The sequence below is a fragment of the Calonectris borealis genome, chromosome 3 (genome assembly GCF_964195595.1).
Source record: "Calonectris borealis chromosome 3, bCalBor7.hap1.2, whole genome shotgun sequence".
Taxonomy (NCBI): Eukaryota; Metazoa; Chordata; class Aves; order Procellariiformes; family Procellariidae; genus Calonectris; species Calonectris borealis.
The window spans coordinates 105904450-105924064 of record NC_134314.1 but is presented as its reverse complement, the minus strand read 5'-3'; the positions used below and the strand labels follow the sequence as shown (position 1 = coordinate 105924064).

Here is a 19615-nt window from a genome sequence, read left to right as displayed (position 1 = left end):
GGATCAGGCCCAAATTCACTTAGTTCTAATACAATAACAATCTAAAAAAAGTAAACCATTTTTTAATTTTTGCAGTGACTTACCTTGTCTACTACCCACTTCTCAGGCTGTACTTCTCGGAAATGTTTAATTCCATAAGTTTCTTGGCCATATTTGCCTGACCTATGAATTGATGGGTCATACTTCTCATTTTTATGATATGAAGAAAATGGCAGAAATCTGAAATTCAGGAATATTTAAAAATCAGTTATGCTCTACTCTAGATGCCACAGGGTTGATGTAAATCATAGATACCAATGCTACAGGAAGTGACATGGACACATGTTCCTGCTATTTTCCACTATCTTCTTAATGTTCTCCCTCAGTATTGTGAGGGGATTACTGCAATTTCTCCTACAGCTGCTTTTAAATTAAATTTGGAGCAAAGAGATATAGAGTTTCAACAGGATAAAACGAAGACTTTCTGTACAAAGATATAACTTGGTTCACTTGCATTACTAGATTATTACTTTGGCTATAATCTGCACTATCAACTGGTGTGATGTGAAGAATGAGCAGGGTTAAATTTGCTGGGATCTGCATGTTGACACCTCAAGTCTTAGCAGGCAGTGCAGTCTGTGCCAGCTGTCAGTGGTAGGCACACACCATGCACAAGTATAGAGCTCATTTCTGGAGAACATCTCATCCACTTTACAAATCATGTAGGCCTCCAACACATAACCTCAACCTGATTGTTCCATCAGAACGGAAACATTTCAAGCATGCCAGCGGTACAAGCATAAACCAAAGCAAATTTGCACCATAAAGAATCCTCCCTGTACCTTAAACTAGGTATGTATCCTTCGATACCTGTTAATCAAAGCTAAATAAACTGTACTCTCATTTAGCAGAATGGAAACATATACAAATAATACAGTTGACTTTCACATATTGGCAGACCACAAAGCAAAGAAATGATTTCTTCTGAATTCACAAATTGTGTACTTAACTCTCAAGCTATAATTATGTCCTAATTAGCAATCTTTTGGAGCCTGATTCTTTCACCTTTGGTAATACTGATGGTGGGCTCCCTGCTTACATAGTGCCACTGAACAGTGAAGCTCCAGCTACCTGCTTTGGGCATGGAAGAGGTTTTCAGATGGATGTCCCTAACTCTTATGGACAACTACAGGTTTTCTGGGTAGGTTCCACAGCAAAATGTATGGAGGAAGGCGAAAAACATCTTATATGTAAGGGATCTGCAAGAGACCCTACAAAGATGTCTAGTTCCATCTATTTCAGTTTGCAAGAGAGTTATGAGAGCAAACAAAAATGTAAAGTAAAACCTTGTGAATTAAGCTTATCATTGCTGGTATTCTGAAAAAGCAACATGCATTCTTTTTTCTACAAGTGCAGGAAAAATTATTATACAGTAAAATTAGAAATATATGCTTCAGAAGTCTAAAACATCACTTTAACTGCCTTGACAACAGGTGTAGTTAATTAAAACCTTTTCCTAATTGAAAGCTTTTCAGAATCCAGAGTCCCTATAAGAGTTAGGCAGTCAAACAAGTTTTTGATAAAGATGGGGATTAAAATACTTTTCTTTGTCTCTCAGCTGATACAGACTCAGAAAATTATTTATTTGGACTAACTGAGCCATCAGCAACTGCTTGAGTGTCTGTTTTCTTAAATTACATTTCTTCCTTTCCACTTCACAAAAAGAAACTATTTTAGAATCTTACCAGCTATATCAATTTATTCTATCAAGTACCACAAACAACTGCAATGTAAAGTTAGAGAAAGAAAAACACTGAGTTAGCAGACTTTTAAATAAGTAGCTATAGTAGCATGTGTATACTCATGGGAAAGGACACTCTCACATAAGACAGATTATGGTACTTGCAATGCTAATTTGCGCATGGGATGGACATCACACACACACAAAAATTAATGTGGCCCCAGTGTCCCAGAGAATATATCGAAGGTGCTGTGAGCCGGCTGCTCCACTTGCAGTTTTTATCACTTCTGAATTGCATTTTAATAGTACATTTTTCTTTTGTTCAGACATGAAAGAAGATTGGCTTTCTCAGGGGATTGGATAGCTGAGAAGACAAGGCTAGCAGTTTAGGGATCTGCCCATATATGCATAGAATTTAATTGAGCCATAGCATTCATAATTTAATATGAATACTATGTCTGTAAAATTTATACACAAAATGGAAAAAAAAAATCTTGAGGAAAGTAGAAGATAAAGTAAATGATTATAGTTTTCCCTGTAAAATTGCCTACATAGAGGTTTTGATTTTACTGTGGATCAGTTAATCTTTGTCGTTTTTGGCAAACTATTACCCAGAGTAATCTATGTTCTACCATGTTTCCAAACAAAAAAATACATATATTGTAACACTTTATGACACAACTAACAGTATATTCTCTATGTAGTTTAGCACAAATGTGATCTTCTGCATTCTCTGCATACCTCCTCTAAGAACATTAACTGGAGCATGTGCCATGCAGCCTGGAATGTATGTCTACGGCTGAGTAAAAAAAAAAAAATTAAAGCGACTATGAATTTTTGAGGAAAAACATTGAAAATATAATAGGGTATAATGGTATATAGTAGTCTAAAGTAGAAACTTTCTTTTTTTCCTTCTGTCTATAGTTCTACTGTCAGAGCCGGGTGGGCAGATCCTTATAGCGATAATGATCTAACTACAAGAAAGGATCATATGCTTGCAAATTCAATGTCTGTTTAAAGCAAGTAAGAATTTTCATTACTCTATGTGAGTAAGTAATTTAAAAGAACATTAAAACAGTTTTTTGTGTTAAGTAGGGTAACCAAATTAATGGGAGTCATACAAAAGTCATTATACCCCCACAACCAATAATCAGAGTAAAAAGCAATAGCACTGCAAAACACTCCAGTAATGGTATTGTGTTCTGTAGCTCTATATATACACCTGACACAGCTTTTCCCCAAATTAATGACAGTATGTGCTCTGAATCTGACAGAAAAGAGTGACGGAAGAAGAGGAAAATTAAATCCAGACAATGGTATGATGCCATTATCAACTGCACAAGTTTAGACCTCAATAGTTTTTTTCTGCAAAAAGCTCACTTACAGGATTCTTACATTTGGGTTTCAGCTTTTCTTTGTGATTTAAGTGTAAATTCAGAAATTCTTAAAGGTTTTCAGTAAATATGACAGAGACAGAAGTAGTAGGATCAAAGAAGAATTAAATTCCATATTGATGTTATATCGTGCCATAAAACATAGTTAGTATAGCTGAGTCTTTCCAAAAGTTGATGATTTAATGGGAGGTAAACTTTCCCTTCAGAAATAAATTTTAAAATGAATTTTTTTTTCCATTTCATCCACCACAAAAGCTCGAATGAGAGATATGCCAAAGAATACTTTCAAGACAGGGGAAAGAGTTGGAACCAAATATGGGAAACTATCTCAGGTCCTGTAAATAGCAGTATTACACATACACAACCTGAGGAACGACCAGGACCAAAGCTGGCAGTGACACTGGTAATGAAGGCCAGCTGCACTGTTGCCAGGACCACGCTATGTTGAACCTAATTAGCGTAAAAAGACCTAGAAGCCTCAAGTTAGTAGCCAATCCTGGACGTGAAAACTGCTAGTGTTAATTTAAATTTTGAGAGATACCCTAGATATTTGTTGTTAACAAAAATAAAAATTGCTTTCTCTCTCCCTTCACTCATCCTATCCTGCACCCCCCTGCTACTATTAATTTCATCTTTCTAATCCTTCTTTCCCCCACATTTTTACCCCCTTATGATCTTTCTTCCTGCATCTCCTCACCTACCATTTCTTCCCTCCATTCTGTCTCTGTTATTGTAATATCTCTCACTATTGTGACAGGAGATGGAAGAGGCCTTTTAGACTCTGAAGGTTTTCCAGATGGATCGACCGAGATGATAGAAGCAGCAGTAGGTACTCGGCTCTGGTGTCTATGGCAATGTGAGAGGAAAGAACAGCAACACAAACAGGAAGGAGGATTTGTCAGGTCCAACATTTACTGCTGGGCGGCAGCATCCCAATGCTATATGTTATCTACAAACAAGACACAGTTCAGAGACATTCACTTTTTCTTGAATTTAAACGGCAGCAAAAAAACAGAGTGGTCCTTCAGCACGTCCTCTGGATCTGCCCAAGAGGCAAAATCCCAGTAGTCTAGCAGTGCAAGCATGTAATCCTGATACCAGAAATGCTTCGAACTTTACCCAGGCTTCTGAGAAAGAACTGGCAGTAGATCTACTGCTAGACTGCCATATACGCTGCACTACCAGGGCACAGTAAGAAATACTAAAACCAGAGAACTAAAAGGAATATTCTGCTTACATGGTTTTTCAAACTTTCATAATATTTGTATGTACTGTACATTTTTGTAATTTAGTAGTAAAAATACTACCAAAATCTTAACTTTAGATGTGCGATAGTGGTGTTAAATTTTTATCTGAAGTGGTTCTATGCAATAGCAGTTCAATTCCTTGTTGTCTTGATCTAATTCAAATAAAACAATTTTATCTCACTTTGAAGAAGACCATGAACTATTAGCTCCAAAGAAACTATGCTTCTCTATTGAGAAGCTGTGAATCTTCAATCTTTATTTTTTTCTTTAAATAAAACATGAAATCAATTTTAAGCTTTCACATTTAGGTTACACCTGACGTAATTTCTTCATCAAATCCAAAAGTGTCTATCTTTTCACTCAGGGAACAAAGGAAGAAGCAGAATGGTTTTCCATAGCAAAAACAACTGCAGTAGGGCAGCCATTATTTAGTTCATAATGAGTGCATATTAAAATCAAAGTGTTATTTACAAAAATAAAGACAGACTATTTTACTTAACATATCTAGTCAGATTACCTTTAACACAGTATTTTTTCCATAAGAAACTTATTTTGGGTGCATTATTACACGTTGTCTACAGTAATACACTAAATATTCTTTCAATCAACTATCAATCACTTTTATCCTAACGTCAGTAAATCTAAGAATCCTCTGGCCATTTTTATTTAACCCCTGTCTGTGATAATGTACAGTGCCAAAGAAAAGCATAGTCTAGTTCTTGTAGGAAGTAAGAGATATTTCTTCTGCAGCAAATTCCGGAACTTCTTAATTATACAGACTTATTATCTGCATCCCCAGTGTTATAAAGCACCAGAAAAATTAAGATGGAAAAATGAAGGCGCTACTTTGTAAATTTCCAGTGGAAATTAGCTGGAAGAAGCAGAGGAATACTGGATCAAAAGAGGGTAATCATGCTTAACTGTGCCCTAGAGCACCCGCATGTATAATACGATTTGCACAGTAACTACCTCTCCTATTACTGCTTGTTTGGAGTATTCTGTGTTAATGGGGTTAGCTAATTTAGTATTTTAACTTAAAAAGACTCTGCTGATTAATAAATGTTGCACACTGTGCTAGTAATTAAAATAAATGGAAGAGTTACAAATAGAAGTTGAATTGTTAAGAAAACATTATCTGAAAATATATGATAATCCCTGTTTATCATAATACAATAACAGTCCGGAAAATATGCAAATTGCTGAAGCTGCAAAGCATATGAAAAACTAAGTATAATTTGAAAAAAGTTTTCAGATGTGCTATATTTGTATGACATAAAATGTAGTAGCCATTTTCACTGCAGCTAAGTCAAAATACAGTAAAAGATCTTTTAAATGTAGAAATTAAAACATTTTTTTAAATCTTAAATCTTATCAAAGTGACTTGCTTTTTAAATTTTATTACCATTACTACCAGGCAGCTCATAACACTGATGCTCTCCAAGTATGGAGCTTATTCAGGTCATTAACTTCTCTATAAGTGTACCTCTCGTGCACAGCACTATGTAGCACAGAAGCACCTAAGCTGGTTCTAAAGCAAAGCATTATAGGCTGAGAATAAGCCTATAAGGAGCTTGGTGCTGCAACGTTCGCACAGCATGTGAGAGGCAGGGAGTGCAAACATTGCACTCTGCTGCACACAAGTGAACCGGTGTGTTCAGGACTAGTTTGGCTATCTCCAGTACAGCACTGAGCATGGACGTAGCCAGAAGCTGAGATGACTAGCCTGATGTCACACCAGAAGGCTACAATAAATCAGGAAACCTCAGCCTTACCGTATTGCTGGTTTATCCCTATTCTATCACCACATTGCAACTCATTCTGATGTATGTTGACTTTATAAAGATGTTTAATAGTAATAACTTTGAAACATGAGGCATACTACGTGAGACAGATTTCAGTAAAGTTAATGAAAATAATTTACATTTTTGTTCTCTGGAAAATCAGGCCAGCATGCAGCTGCATGTAACTGAGTAAAGAACTTTTCATGCTTAGTGATCTAAATCTGCTGGATCCAGCAGTTGGTGTCTAAAACTAGACACTAGTTTATTAAGTGGTCATCCCAAAGGAGTCCAATTGTCATTCCTATCCAAGCGGAGGGGGAAATCACTTCATTTGTATGAAAAATAGCACAATAAGGCAGTAACAGCTTCAATTACATGAGAAAAAGGAATCATTCTTATTAGGCTAGATTACCCACTTGCTCTTTCATTACAAAATAGGAAATTCCAGCAGTTGCTTTAAGTATGCACAACATTCTCTCTTGCTTTCCTTTGTACTGCTTCCAACTACCTCAAACTCTCCCACAGCTTTTTCAATTATTTCTGCATTTTATCAGAAGCAAAAACTTTCACAGAGCTTGAAACACTTAGAGAAAACATATTACTACTTTAAAGAACCCTGATAATCAGAGGTGAGTGGGAATTCTGAATGTTGTTGGAAATTGCAGATATACACTGACAATTTTTCTATCTTAAGAAATATCACACAGTACTCACTCTGGAAATATACAGATCAAGGATTCAGTTTGTCATTTTATGCAAACACAAGCTTTCTCAACAAATTCCACTGTTCATTCTCTCCTTATTTTCTAAAATAGAAGAATAATCAGCATAGGAAGCACTACCAGAAAGAAATACAGTCCCAAAGTACACAATTACATAGAAAGAGACAGAAATTTGTCAATTCATAATGGATGTTACTGAGAAAAAACTACTGTAGAATCTGAGTAACCCTTTGCTGACTCCTCCCTGGAGACTGGCATCCCACACAGCAGCTGCAGCATTACTAGTGAGCGTTAGTCCTGATGATGACCTGCAACTCTGTCATCACCTTTTCAAGGTTACAGATGTGACCCTTGCATGGTTGGTTGAATATGAAGCACAAATGGAATGATCACAGCCTGAAAATGTATAATACACTATGCATTTACCGTGCATGAAGCTGAGAATCATTGATGTTAAGACATTACTTCTGTGCATTAAGGATGGCACTAAATGCTTCCTTACCCATAAGGTAAATAAAGACCCCTGATCAATTAATATCTGTCAAAGTTGGAGACTCCAAACTTAAACTGTACAAGACCAAAGCTTCACAATTCACTCACTGAAGGGAGTCAGTGAAGTATTTATTACAAGATCTGATCTTCTGAAACTGTTGACACGGTGATGTCTGGGGTAAACCTCATCAAATAAAGACTGGGCAATATAGTCATGCCTATAAATGAAGGATATCATCCATCCTCACTTGGAATGCATCAGTCAAAGCTTATTCAGTGAAAAGAACACTTCAAGTGAGGGGTAGAACATTAAATATTACCTAGTATTTTTTGTTTTGTTTTTTTTTTTTAAATTTCACTGGCAGAAGCTAGAAATAAAAATAAAAATAAAACAGCCTGGATTTAAGCTGAGATGTGAAAGTTAAGCTGTTTCCCTCTCACCCCAATAAATGAAAGAATACAGAGAGGAATAGAAAACTGAAGTACATTTTTATTTGTAACTTAACTCAGTTATGTTTTTGGTATGAAAGGAATAAAAAGTTCTATATCTCATTTTTGGCACAAATATAAAACCTAACATTTCCTACAAGTGGAAAAGTAGCCGAACTAAGAGGTTTTTTCTTTCAAAAAAGTTTTTGAGTAGAATTTCCATTTAAAGTCACTGCTAATATTAAATCAGGGAAAATGTGAGGAAAACGATCCAACAATAAAAACATAAAAGCTAAACCATGCAAATGCAATTGATTCTGGCATTCTTAAGTCCCAGTCCTGAAGCTGACACATGGCAACATGGAGCTGATAGAAAAGCTTGAAACAGATCAAAGATAGCAAAGCATTGTGTCCCAGTGAATCAGTGGATCACAGGCTGTTCATGAGAAAAAGTGATTCCTTTCTGGTATTAAACTGTCAAAGGATTGCCAAGTGCAGTGAATTCAAGGGAAAAGTTGACAAAACTTCTACTTTTTCCAGTTAACTACAAAGCCAGAGCACGTGATTTAACAGGCTTTCATTATGATTGGACAAAAGAGTTCCATCATGATAAGAAAAGAATTGGAAATATTTTGGCAATAGCCTTAAGTTTTTTGAGTTAGAAGCCTTAAATCTTTTGGGATGGATTATGTCTGTATTCAGGATCGTATGGAAAAGAACTGGCCTGTCTGACACTATTACAGATGCTATGGCTTAGGAAACCAAACTGCTTCAAAGATGATTACAGTCTTTGCATCATGTTCTAACATGTGCAACATATGCTCCCTTCCCTTCCAAGTGAGCCTTGGCAGGCTACTGGGAGAGAAAGCAAGTCTCATTGGTATGCAACACCATTTTTTCCTCCCATAGTCTGTAAGCTCCCTCAATACGAAGACTGAAACAGTATTTTTTCCTTGGCAAAATGCATGTGGCAAAACAGAATTTGCATTTGTTTTCTTACTTCCCATTAAACCCATCTGGTGCATCACCTATTATTATTATTACAAGTTCTTCTATAGATTCATAGATATGGATGGCACATGTCACACAATTACAGGATAGGGTCTCTGCCCTGAACAGTTTATAATCTAAGGACACAGAATTTAGAAGTATGTATACAGAATGTTTGCTAGTAAGCTGTCAGTTTTGACATTTCATTTTGTCAGGCATGAAAGGTTTCTGAAAGCAACGGAATAAAGAAAACATTCTCATAACAATATAAGAAAAAGCAAAGAACTTACTCATTGTCATGTATACGATTTCTCCATTCCTCCCTTTTCATTTCCTCTCTGGCCTTCTCTAGGGGTGAATTGATTGATGCTGCCACTCGCAAGGTTGGTTCCAAAGGCTTATAGCGCTGCCGCAATACTTCAGCAGTATCACGGAAAGGCCCCTGAAAGGTATAGGATAATGTAAGTGTTTTATTGTGGGGTTACAGTTCTTTTCTTTCCTTCTTTTATTCACGACACATCACTGATGAAAGAGGACACAGAATGTCTGGGAAGCGTAGCAAGACTTTTCTTCCAAAATAATTAAAGCAGTTCATTTTGATAGAGAGTTACAGATAACACAAAGGTTGATAACATGCTCTAAAACTCCAAAGAGAGAATGAGAAATGTGCACTCTAGATTTATTTAACTACTAATAAATATTTATTATTATAAAACAATACATTGTTAGAACTCATTAGGAAAACTTAGTTTTTCCTTAGAAAAAAATATTGCTGAAATAAAATCTGATACACAAGTATTAACTGTATCTAGATTCTGCTTAAGCAGAAAGCTTAAGTCTCTTCCTTTTCATAGGATAAATAATGTTTTATCTTAAAGAACATGCTCTTTTCAATTTCACTGTAAAGCTACCTGGAAGGGAACTTAATACATGACTTAAGATATTATTCTTCTAATAGAATTCAAACTAATGACTTCAGTAATATAGGTGTATAGTCCATTTTTGAAAAGTCTGATTCCATGTTAATTTCATTATTCTTAAAAAAAAAAGAAAGCTCAATTCTTTCATAAGTCTCTCTCTATATACACATATGTATCTTTTTTACAGAGTGTATTGTTTAATAACTGATCATATCAGCATCTACCATTTAACAACACAGAAAAATAGCAGCAGGAAGTACTTTCCTGTGCTGTCAACGTGACATATCTTATGTCTTGCTTTTAGTACTAACCAGTAAGAACTTACCTGGAGTATAATTAGTGCCATAGTACGCTCAGGACAGTTTAGAGGCAACTCTGGATTTAGAAGTGTTGCTAATTAATTTTTATTTTATTTTCATCATTGTTGAGCTGCAATGAACTAGTGAAACCTTCTGAAACTATGAACAGACAAAGAATGCTAATCACAGTCTTTATTCTTAAAGATATCCTTCTTTAAATAGGTTATCACTAACAAGTCACAGCTGGAGTTACTGCAAGCACTGAGTGAAGACTGTGGGGCTAATAAAAAGAAATGATTCACGCCTCATTTATGTTCACTTATGTTTTACATTAATAGAAACCAATAATAGGAACCAGTTACCATAAAAGTCATGGACCGTAAATAACACAAATGGCAAATAAGTATCATCTAGTACTTTTCACAGCTGGACAGGAGGATTGCTGTATTTGAAAGTAGTTAATGGATTTTTATTGGAACTTCACTTTTTAAAGGCACAGCACCATGATTTGGAGATCTTTTTAAAGGTCCTAGTAAGCAAGTGAGCATAGCGTTTACACTTCTTGCAGATATTTTCTTGCTTCTACTTTCTAAGTCTGCGTAAAAGAAAACGTTCATTTAATATGACCACAGTAAGTCTTTAAAAACAGAATGAAAAGTGTTATCGCCTGTGAGAGAATAATCAATACTAGAACAGGTCATTAAAGCTAGTAAGCAATGTTCTAGTAATATATAATCTGATGATCAAGTTATAAAAAAAGTTTAAAATTTATAATAAAAAATGTATACTCTATATTGCAAGATGTTTGCATGAAGTGGATATATGGAGCAAAGAAGAAAGAAATGTACTATTGTCAAATAATACCAAGATAAATATGTTTGCTTTCAGAAGATAGTCTTTCAGAATATTGTATTTATTCTTCATTGTAAAATATTGACTCATATTCCATCAGGGTAAGGGCCAAATCAGATATCCAAGCAAGGATTTTTTTCCATCTTTAATTTCTAAGATCTTCTAACTCTTTCTCAATCCATAGTTCAAATGAAATTAATAGAGTCCAAATACTAATGAAAGGAGGGGGGAAATAGTGTAACTAAGCAAAGGTCTCTCAAACAAGGCTGCGTCATCACTAATGAAAGTATATATGTTAGAATATTAAGATAATTCTAAACATTCCCTGCAGATTTTATCATTCTTCTGAACCATGTATTTGAAGAAACTTACCTAGCAACAGGCACCTAAGGAATATATCTAAGATGAACAAGACCTCTAAAAAATCCATTTACCTATGTCCATTTTACAAGTTAACTTTAAGGTTTGTGGAATCTGTGGTAGAATGGTGCTTACAAATTTTTTTGAATTGGCAGCGCCTGCAAGCATTTCAGGCATCCTGCTTCAAAACAAAAATCTTCCTGGGGAGGTCAGGCTAGGAAAGGAAGAGAGGGAGTCAACCTCAACAGTTTCCACCCTGAAAGCAACTCACACAGCTCTATGTTCTATGTTTGGAATTTGTACTCAGTAGCATAAATCTTCTCGCTACCAATTGGTCTGCCAAATAAAGGTTAGCAGATCGGCATTCTTACTACTTTACCATAAAATCAGAAACATGATAAAAATTATGATCTACATGAAATCATACATTCTTCACTTCCCCCATTCCAGGAGAGCTAACAGCATGCAAAAAAATCCCCTGAAAATGGCAATGTGCTTGCTGTTATTAATGCCTTTTAATGAACAGAAGACTAATTTTAGCATTATCTGTGTTTCCATCAAACTGTAATTCTAGTTAACTCAGTAATAAAAATGATAGATCTAACTGATGTACAAGCATCACTAAAACACACTATCTTACACACACAGAGCTTACCTATAAAATGCTAAATACCCATTTCCATAAAAGAAATCTGATAGATAGCTAATTTTTATTCTTTTAAACATATATAATTGACATTTTCATATAAAATATCCAATCCTATGGGCAATACAAATTTTTGATACCTGAAAGAACAGTGAAGTAACAAGTGACTCACAGTGGGTCTGCTAGATATTAGAAAAAGAAGCTTGGTGCCAAAAAGTGTTACCACAGAGAACTAGGGCACAAATATATCTAGTAATTAAATTCCTCATTGTCACACCAGACAACTTTCAGGATGATGCGTTCTGATGGGTTTTCATTTCCAGCTGTTTCATCAGCTCAAACCAGTGTCCTTTTCTTAGACATACAACCCTAAATTGTCAAAGTGTTGTGCAGGGATTTAGCCGTGTGACTCCCATTAACATCAATAAGAGTCGCGCAGCTAAATCCACGCGCTGTGCTTTGAAAATGTACCCCACAGTGTACATCCCAGGGTGCTGAAAGGATTAAAGTATTATGTAGTAAATTCCCTCTTTGAGGTGCAGAAAATAAACAGAACTCTTCTGGTTTGTTCTAAAAGGCTATCTGTGCACGACTGCTGTGCGTGTCTCTGAACTTAGAAAGGTCTATAAAATATTAGAAATCCAAACTGAAGCTTGTAAGATACTTTGTATACAGTAAAGCAGTTTTGCAAGAGCAACTTAAGAAGGGAAAACCTTCGAGTTCCCTCTTTATTTAGAAGCATGACTCCTATACCATGTCCACTAGGCAAAATCTTCCCCTCTATCCTGAGAGACAGTGCATTCAGTCACATCCCACTGAAGGACCATCATAGCCCCTTTGGATCCAGAAGGTAAAGCTATAATGTCGTATTTATCTCTCCAAACTGGAGAGATACAGATTTGATGGGTGGACTGTCCCATGGATGAGGAATTGGTTGGATGGTCGCATCTGGCTCAGTATCCAGATGGAGATTGGTGACAAGTGGTGTCCCGCAGGGGTCTGTATTGGGACAAGTACTGTTTAATATCTTCATCAATGACATAGACAGTGGGATCAAGTGCACCCTCAGCAAGTTTGCAGAAGACGCCAAGCTGAGTGGTGCGGTTGACACACCTGAGGGATGGGATGCCATCCAGAGGGACCTGGACAAGCTCGAGAAGTGGGCCCATGTGAACCTCACGAGGTTCAACAAGGCCAAGTGCAAGGTCCTGCACCTGGGTCAGGGCAACCCCCAGAATCAATACAGGCTGGGGATGAAGGGATTGAGAGCAGCCCTGCTGAGAAGGATTTGGGGGTGCTGGTGGATGAAAAGCTGGGCATGAGCCGACAATGTGCGCTCACAGCCCAGGCAGCCAACAATATCCTGGCTGCATCAAAAGAAGCGTGGCCAGCAGGTCGAGGGAGGTGATTCTGCCCCTCTACTCTGCTCTGCTGAGACCCCACCTGGAGTACTGCGTCCAGCTCTGGAACCCTCAGCATAAGAAAGACATGGACCTGTTGGAGTGGGTCCAGAGGAGGGCCATGAAAATGATCAGGGGGATGGAACGCCTCTCCTATGAAGAAAGGCTGAGAGAGTTGGGGTTGTTCAGCCTGGAGAAGAGAAGGCTCTGGGGAGACCTTATTGCACCTTATCAATAATTAAAGGGGGCTTATAACAAAGATGGGGAAAAACTTTTCAGCAGGGCCTGTTGCAACAGGAGAAGGGGTAATGGTTTTAAACTAAAAAAGGGTAGATTTAGACTAGATATAGGGAAGAAATTTTTTATGATGAAGGTGGTGAAACACTAGAACAGGTTGCCCAGAGAGGTGGTAGAGGCCCCATCCCTGGGAACATTCAAGGTCAGGTTGGACGGGGCTCTGAGCAACCGGATCTAGTTGAAGATGTCCCTGCCCATGGCAGGGGGCTTGGACTAGATGACCTTTAAAGGTCCCTTCCAACTCAAACTATTCTATGATTCTATGATTCTATCTCAACTCCAAACTCCCTGATCACCCAAACTGATTTTTGGCTCACACTTTGTCTCGATTCTAATGTGAGTCAATGAGTTCATTCAATGAGGAAGCTCAAGCAGTCAAGGTAGGGAGAACATAAGGAGGGAAGGACAAAGGTGGAGAATTGCCCTGAAGTTGATTGTTACTGTTATAAGCAGTGTGTATCTCTGTGTGGCTCACCTCTACTTCTCCAGAGGTATTCTGGCAGGCCTGCATCTTCTCCTTGTGCTCGAACCCAATTGCCTTTGCCTTCATGTCCCATCACCGATACAGACTCATCCTGCTACGGACAAGTCAGTCATGACATAAAGATGAGAAAAGCCTTTTCTGTGTGGGTTAGCCCATGGCTGTCCCCACTGAAGAACAATGTGGATGGAATCAATAAACCACAGGTAAGTTGTGGCAGATGCCATGCGTACACATAGTTTGAACCCAGAAGTAGTTCAAACTTAAGACTGTGTTCAGATCACCTCTACCAAGGGCTGTAATAATATAGTGAAAATAACCATATTGATTCAGAGGAGTAAAATACCAATAAAGATGTATTATACGTTGCTTATTGCTCATTATTATTGTTTAATTTCTGTAGCTAAATGAGAGCTTCAGTGAAAGTTACTGAGAAGGACTCATTTAGAAGCATTGTCTTTCTAAGCAAAATACAGAAGAAAAAATTTAAATATAGGACCAAGTACAAAAAAAAACAGCGTAAGAGGTTCTGAAGACATTGTGGTCATTCAAAGTCAAACCAGCACTGAAAGTATATGTGTGAAGTAAGTAGAAGGTTCAGTAGATTGGGCAAACTGAAAAAATCTTCAGAATAGAGGAAAAGACAGAATACTTCAATCCCAAAAGTATCTGTATGAGGCATTTACTGGCAAAAGCTACATGTCATTGTACTGTCATCAAGTGAGGAACATAAAGGTCTCAGAAGTTTATCATCTGCTGTGTATATTGGGCATATTCCCAGCAGGTTTTGATAATAAGGTGGCAAAAGCTGTTTTGCCATCTTGTGGGACGTTCACTCTGATGCATTATCTCAGAGATCTCCATTACCTTATAGAAGAAAAAAAAAACTATCTGCAACGTATGTTGACATCAACTGAAATTAAAATTGAGACCATGACAGTTAAGAATGGGAGCTGGGCAACTTGGCTGTGATGCAGAACAAAATGTAGAAATTTTTGTAATTAAAGCTGACACACAGCTAGTGGACACAAAAGAACAGGAACTATTCTATACTGAGAGGATGTCTCTTGGCCTTCATATTGCAAAACAATTGCAAAAAGAGGAAAAAGTTATCACAACTGGTTAATTTGTCCTATTACCTTTCATTCCTCCTATTTTTTTATTGATTTAAAGTTGGAAATTAAGAATTCTACCTCTAATGGATCATAATATTGATATTCAATTGTACCAAGTCTTCCCTTTGAAATATCGGAAATAACATTTTTTTCCCCAAAGAACAAGAGTAAAGTCTAAAGAATCATATTTCCCTGTTTTTACATGCCACCTAGGTTTCTTTTTCTTTAAGACAAATCTGTTTCAAAGACTTTACATGCTGAATGCAAGCACTAGACCTATATATATAAACCAAATCTACAAAAGGGAATTTTGGACTCAATGATCCAACTTGAGATATTCTATGATAATCTATGATAAAAGATATGAACAAAAGCTGCCTCAGAGACACTGAAAAATGTTACCTGAGGTTTCTGTCTGCCAATAGGTGGCAGAGGCTGTGCTGTGGAGAAAGTCGGAGGCCTTGTACAAGCTGGCCAGTCATAGAGCTCGTAGGCAAAGGGACTCTTAATTTGCTGCCGTCTGTGGCTCAATGGTTTTGACTCCCGTAGCAGCAGTTCCATTGGATCTGGGGATTTTCTGAACGGTGAATTGTAGATGCCTGCAATCTGAGCAGAAGATGGGGTTATCTTTGACTTCATCTAACTTAGAACTCATTCTTGCATTTATTCTATAAATCAAACCAATCAAAAAAACCTATATAATAAACAGTTCTACATGAAGTTTCTGACAACTACTGACATGGGATAGATTTATAGTTTAAATGCATCTCTGGGCATTGCATTACAGTTACAAAAGGGTTTAAATAGGATAATGTAATATATCATCTGGGTTTTAGCCCTTCAAATGGGAGTAATTTTCATTTTATGGAAGGAAGAACTTCCCAAAACCCAAGTTTTGTTTCAGTCACATTCAATCTTCCACCTTCCATAGCAGAAGTCAAAGAAACATGCCAGTTTTCCCTTAAAAAATAGTTAAAAGTGTACAAATTTGCATCTAGTTTTAAAGACAAATTATTATAGTTGTTTTGAAATTTAAAGTTTAATATAAATTCCAGTTTAAATTCCTATACACAATAGGAACAAAAATTATTTCCAAACACATACTTAAAGAGTAAAATAAATGCTTATGCAAGGGAACATAACTCTTGTCCCTTTAAACTCTATGCTAGCTGACTCACAATGTGGACTAAGACAGTGGCAACTGCAGCATTTTTAAAAATAAAACTGAGTGGTTAGTTAAGGCGAAATACAAGAAAACGTATGGAATACCAAAAAGCAGATTGCTTTTTTCCAACATTAAATTCCTTTAACTAATCAAATGTATTTAGTTTTAATAGTATAAAACTTATGAAAAACAAAAATTTAGAATAAAAATTTCTGAATTGTGCATTATACTGAAAGATTCATTCTTTACTGAATTTGATATTTCATTTTTTCGGGATACATCATTAATTGCATCACTAGTGTGTTCTAATATAACAATTACTAATATAAAATATACATTTCAAATTCTGAACTAGTAATCTACGTCATTAACAATCTGTGAATAACTGGCAAGTCAAAATTATGTGACAGACTGTTCCCGAATCATTCCTATAAATTTTATCAGTTGTATATTAACAATTCTCAAATAGACATATATGAGTTTACTGAATTAATTATGAACAATTAAACATGAGAATTCCTACACCATATTGCACAAAGCCACTAAATCTCCTATAAAACAGATGATATATAAATAAAATACACCTGGTGAAAATTAATTTGAAGATACTGAGTTGCTTTAAGGAGAATTATATTTTCTACAACAGTATACTCAGAGTATTCTTAAGACTTTTAAAGTAGATTTGCTCAGTTAAAATATATTGTCCTTTGCTTTTATCATAATTTCAATTGCTAAGAAGTATTGAATGAAAATAGTAGGAAAAGTAACCAGTTTCGTGATGCGGGGAAAGGTAAGGAAAAGAGTAAATGTTTAAAATCTTGCATTTCTCCTTTGGAACACTACTGAGGACCCATGAGAAAACTCAGTAGAGCATCAGCTTCCTCATAAAGTATTAATCTCTTGAGGCTGAGAGGATTGAACACACCCCAATTAACTCTAAAACATTTTTCATTAACATATCCTATTGGGAAATTCCAATTCCTTGTGTCAAAAGAGTTAAATAAGGCCTAAAAAACCCTTATTGTTTGATGGACAAAAATATTCAGAGATGGTAGCTTATTCAAAATATTGTTGGGCTATTCAAAATCTTATGGGCTATATTCTTCAACTCTGTAAGTGATCTGGCCGTAATGACAATTTATTTTGGCCCTCCGTTATGTGTTCCCCTCTTAGTGCAAACCCTGTAAACTATTCCACTACACTATCAGTCTAAATGTGTAATGGGAAAGAGGACATGAATAGAGATAAGTGGTAGAAACATAGGTATGCCAAACAACCACTGGTTGTTCCTTCAGCTCTTCAGGATGCCAAACTAAAATGGCAGGGATCCATGCTTCAAATAGCAGGCAAGCAGAATCACTGGAGTGAATGCGAAATTGCAGGTCCATCTGTATGATCTGTAAAATCCAGCTGCATCTTAAAAGTTTGGTTCTACAAGTCTGGCTTTTATTCACATAAACATCTCATAAAATTACAGATTCTCCTAATACTACTATTTTTGTAGTATTTCATACATTGTCCTATTGCAATTTTCTTATCAGCCCAGTATATTTTTGCTTGCGAACACTTGGTGACCTGTTAAGTGCTACATAAATATAAGTTCCATATGTTGTCTTGGGCTTTACTGCACTGTTCCACGATTATTGAATGCATTTACGCTACATACTTGTTGCACAAGTTCCCTCAAATATAAAATACCACAGTCAAGGTCTTCCATATAAATTAGATTCTATGCTGGAGATATACAAAGCAACTCTATGTCATGGTCTTTATGGCTGTTTACTCCTTAGTCCTACCGTGGCCATCGGATCTGCCTACATTCCGATGAATGAATTTTTGACTTCACTCTGTTGATAACAGTAAAACAGAAAAGTGATTGCCTGTGACTACCTTTTTTTCACATTTCACTGAACTGCTCATTGTATTGTTACTTTATCTTTCCACCCATTCCTACGCCATCTGTGTTCAGCTGTTGTATCCTACCTAATGTGGACACTGCACTTTAGCCATGCCATGTGTCTGCAGAGGTCCATAGCTAGTGGGAAAGATACTGCTCTCTCACGGTACATCTGTGAAACACATATTTTATAGAAAACTAAAATGTCACTGAAAATGTAAATGTTTTCCGGAAGAAAAACATGTCCATGTGCATCACTGAGAATTGGGATGATCTGGAATAAACCACTATGGCATAATAACAACTCTCTGAAGTTGGCGGGCATGGATTTCTTGATTAGTATAAAATCCTGATCAGGGCTGCATCTGCCCAAAATTTACAGCCCTTTTTAAGCCTTTTCTTTAAAAAAGAAAATTAAAAAAAAAGCTGAAAAGCAAATTGGGTAGGAAATTTGAACAAAAAAAAAATTAGATTATTTCAATCTACATAGCACAGGTTTGTTTTTTGTTTCCTCAAAGTGGAAAAATACATAATCTTAAATAATTTAAACATTTTTGCTCTGACGAATTACAGGCAAGAATAACTTTAAAGTGATGTGCTGTCTGGGCTCTAAGAAATGGCGTTGCTTCTGTTAGTCATACTTAGAGCAAGTATAAATGGCTCCATGAGTACAATGGCTTTCTGAAACTGCATTTTGCAATCTATATTGAGATACTATGTATATTCTACTTGACGTTTCTTTGTTTAAATGTTTGGCAGTAGAAAAAACTATAGTTCATAAAGGGATCAAACACTCTGAAATGCTGCTGAGTATCTCAAGATGCACAAATAGGATTGGCTTTTAGCACTTTTAATGACACCAAAATTAGCCATAATAGGTGTGGGAATCCACGGATTCAGTGTCTTTCGAATTATTATTGCTGAAAAGGTGTCTTAACAAAGAGCCATCTTTTGTTCCTTTTTTTACATACTTTCAGGTTAAACATATACAGATACACATACAGTGTACCAACTATGAAAATGGATTTGGAGTTTTAGTGAGGCCACTTGGACACTTTAAAAGTTGTTGCTTCTTCTACAGTTAAAACTCTTTGTAAGATCTGGGTAAAAATTGATTATGAAGTTTATTTTTAAATAACAATTTTTCAAGCAATCCGTGTTAATTACTTCACATTTTAATTACATATGTTTAAGTATTCAAACAGACAGATAGCAGAGCAATCAGCAGCAGAGTTAGTATCTAGATAGATAAAATTAATACGAATTTACTCTAAATTCCCCAACGTTTGTGGTAAGGTTTTAGGCCTAGATTTAAAATTGGCAGCGTTTGGTAGGAGAGACAAGGGGATGAGTTTGATTCTACTGTCCAGTTCAGACCAATCTCAGGCAAAATTGCTTCCCTTCATTT

At 36.3% G+C, this 19615-nt stretch overlaps 1 protein-coding gene across 1 annotated transcript in view; it reads right to left on the bottom strand.

Moving 5' to 3' along the window:
- The window catches only part of SPATA17 (spermatogenesis associated 17), a 95379-nt gene that overhangs the window by 20690 nt on the left and 55074 nt on the right, over positions 1-19615 (bottom strand). Inside the window, exons 7-9 of the mRNA XM_075147096.1 lie at positions 15548-15751; positions 9066-9217; positions 84-219 (exon numbers count right to left, since the gene is read on the bottom strand). Coding sequence (XP_075003197.1) covers positions 84-219; positions 9066-9217; positions 15548-15751 — 492 coding nt within the window. The remainder of the gene's footprint in view (positions 1-83; positions 220-9065; positions 9218-15547; positions 15752-19615) is intronic.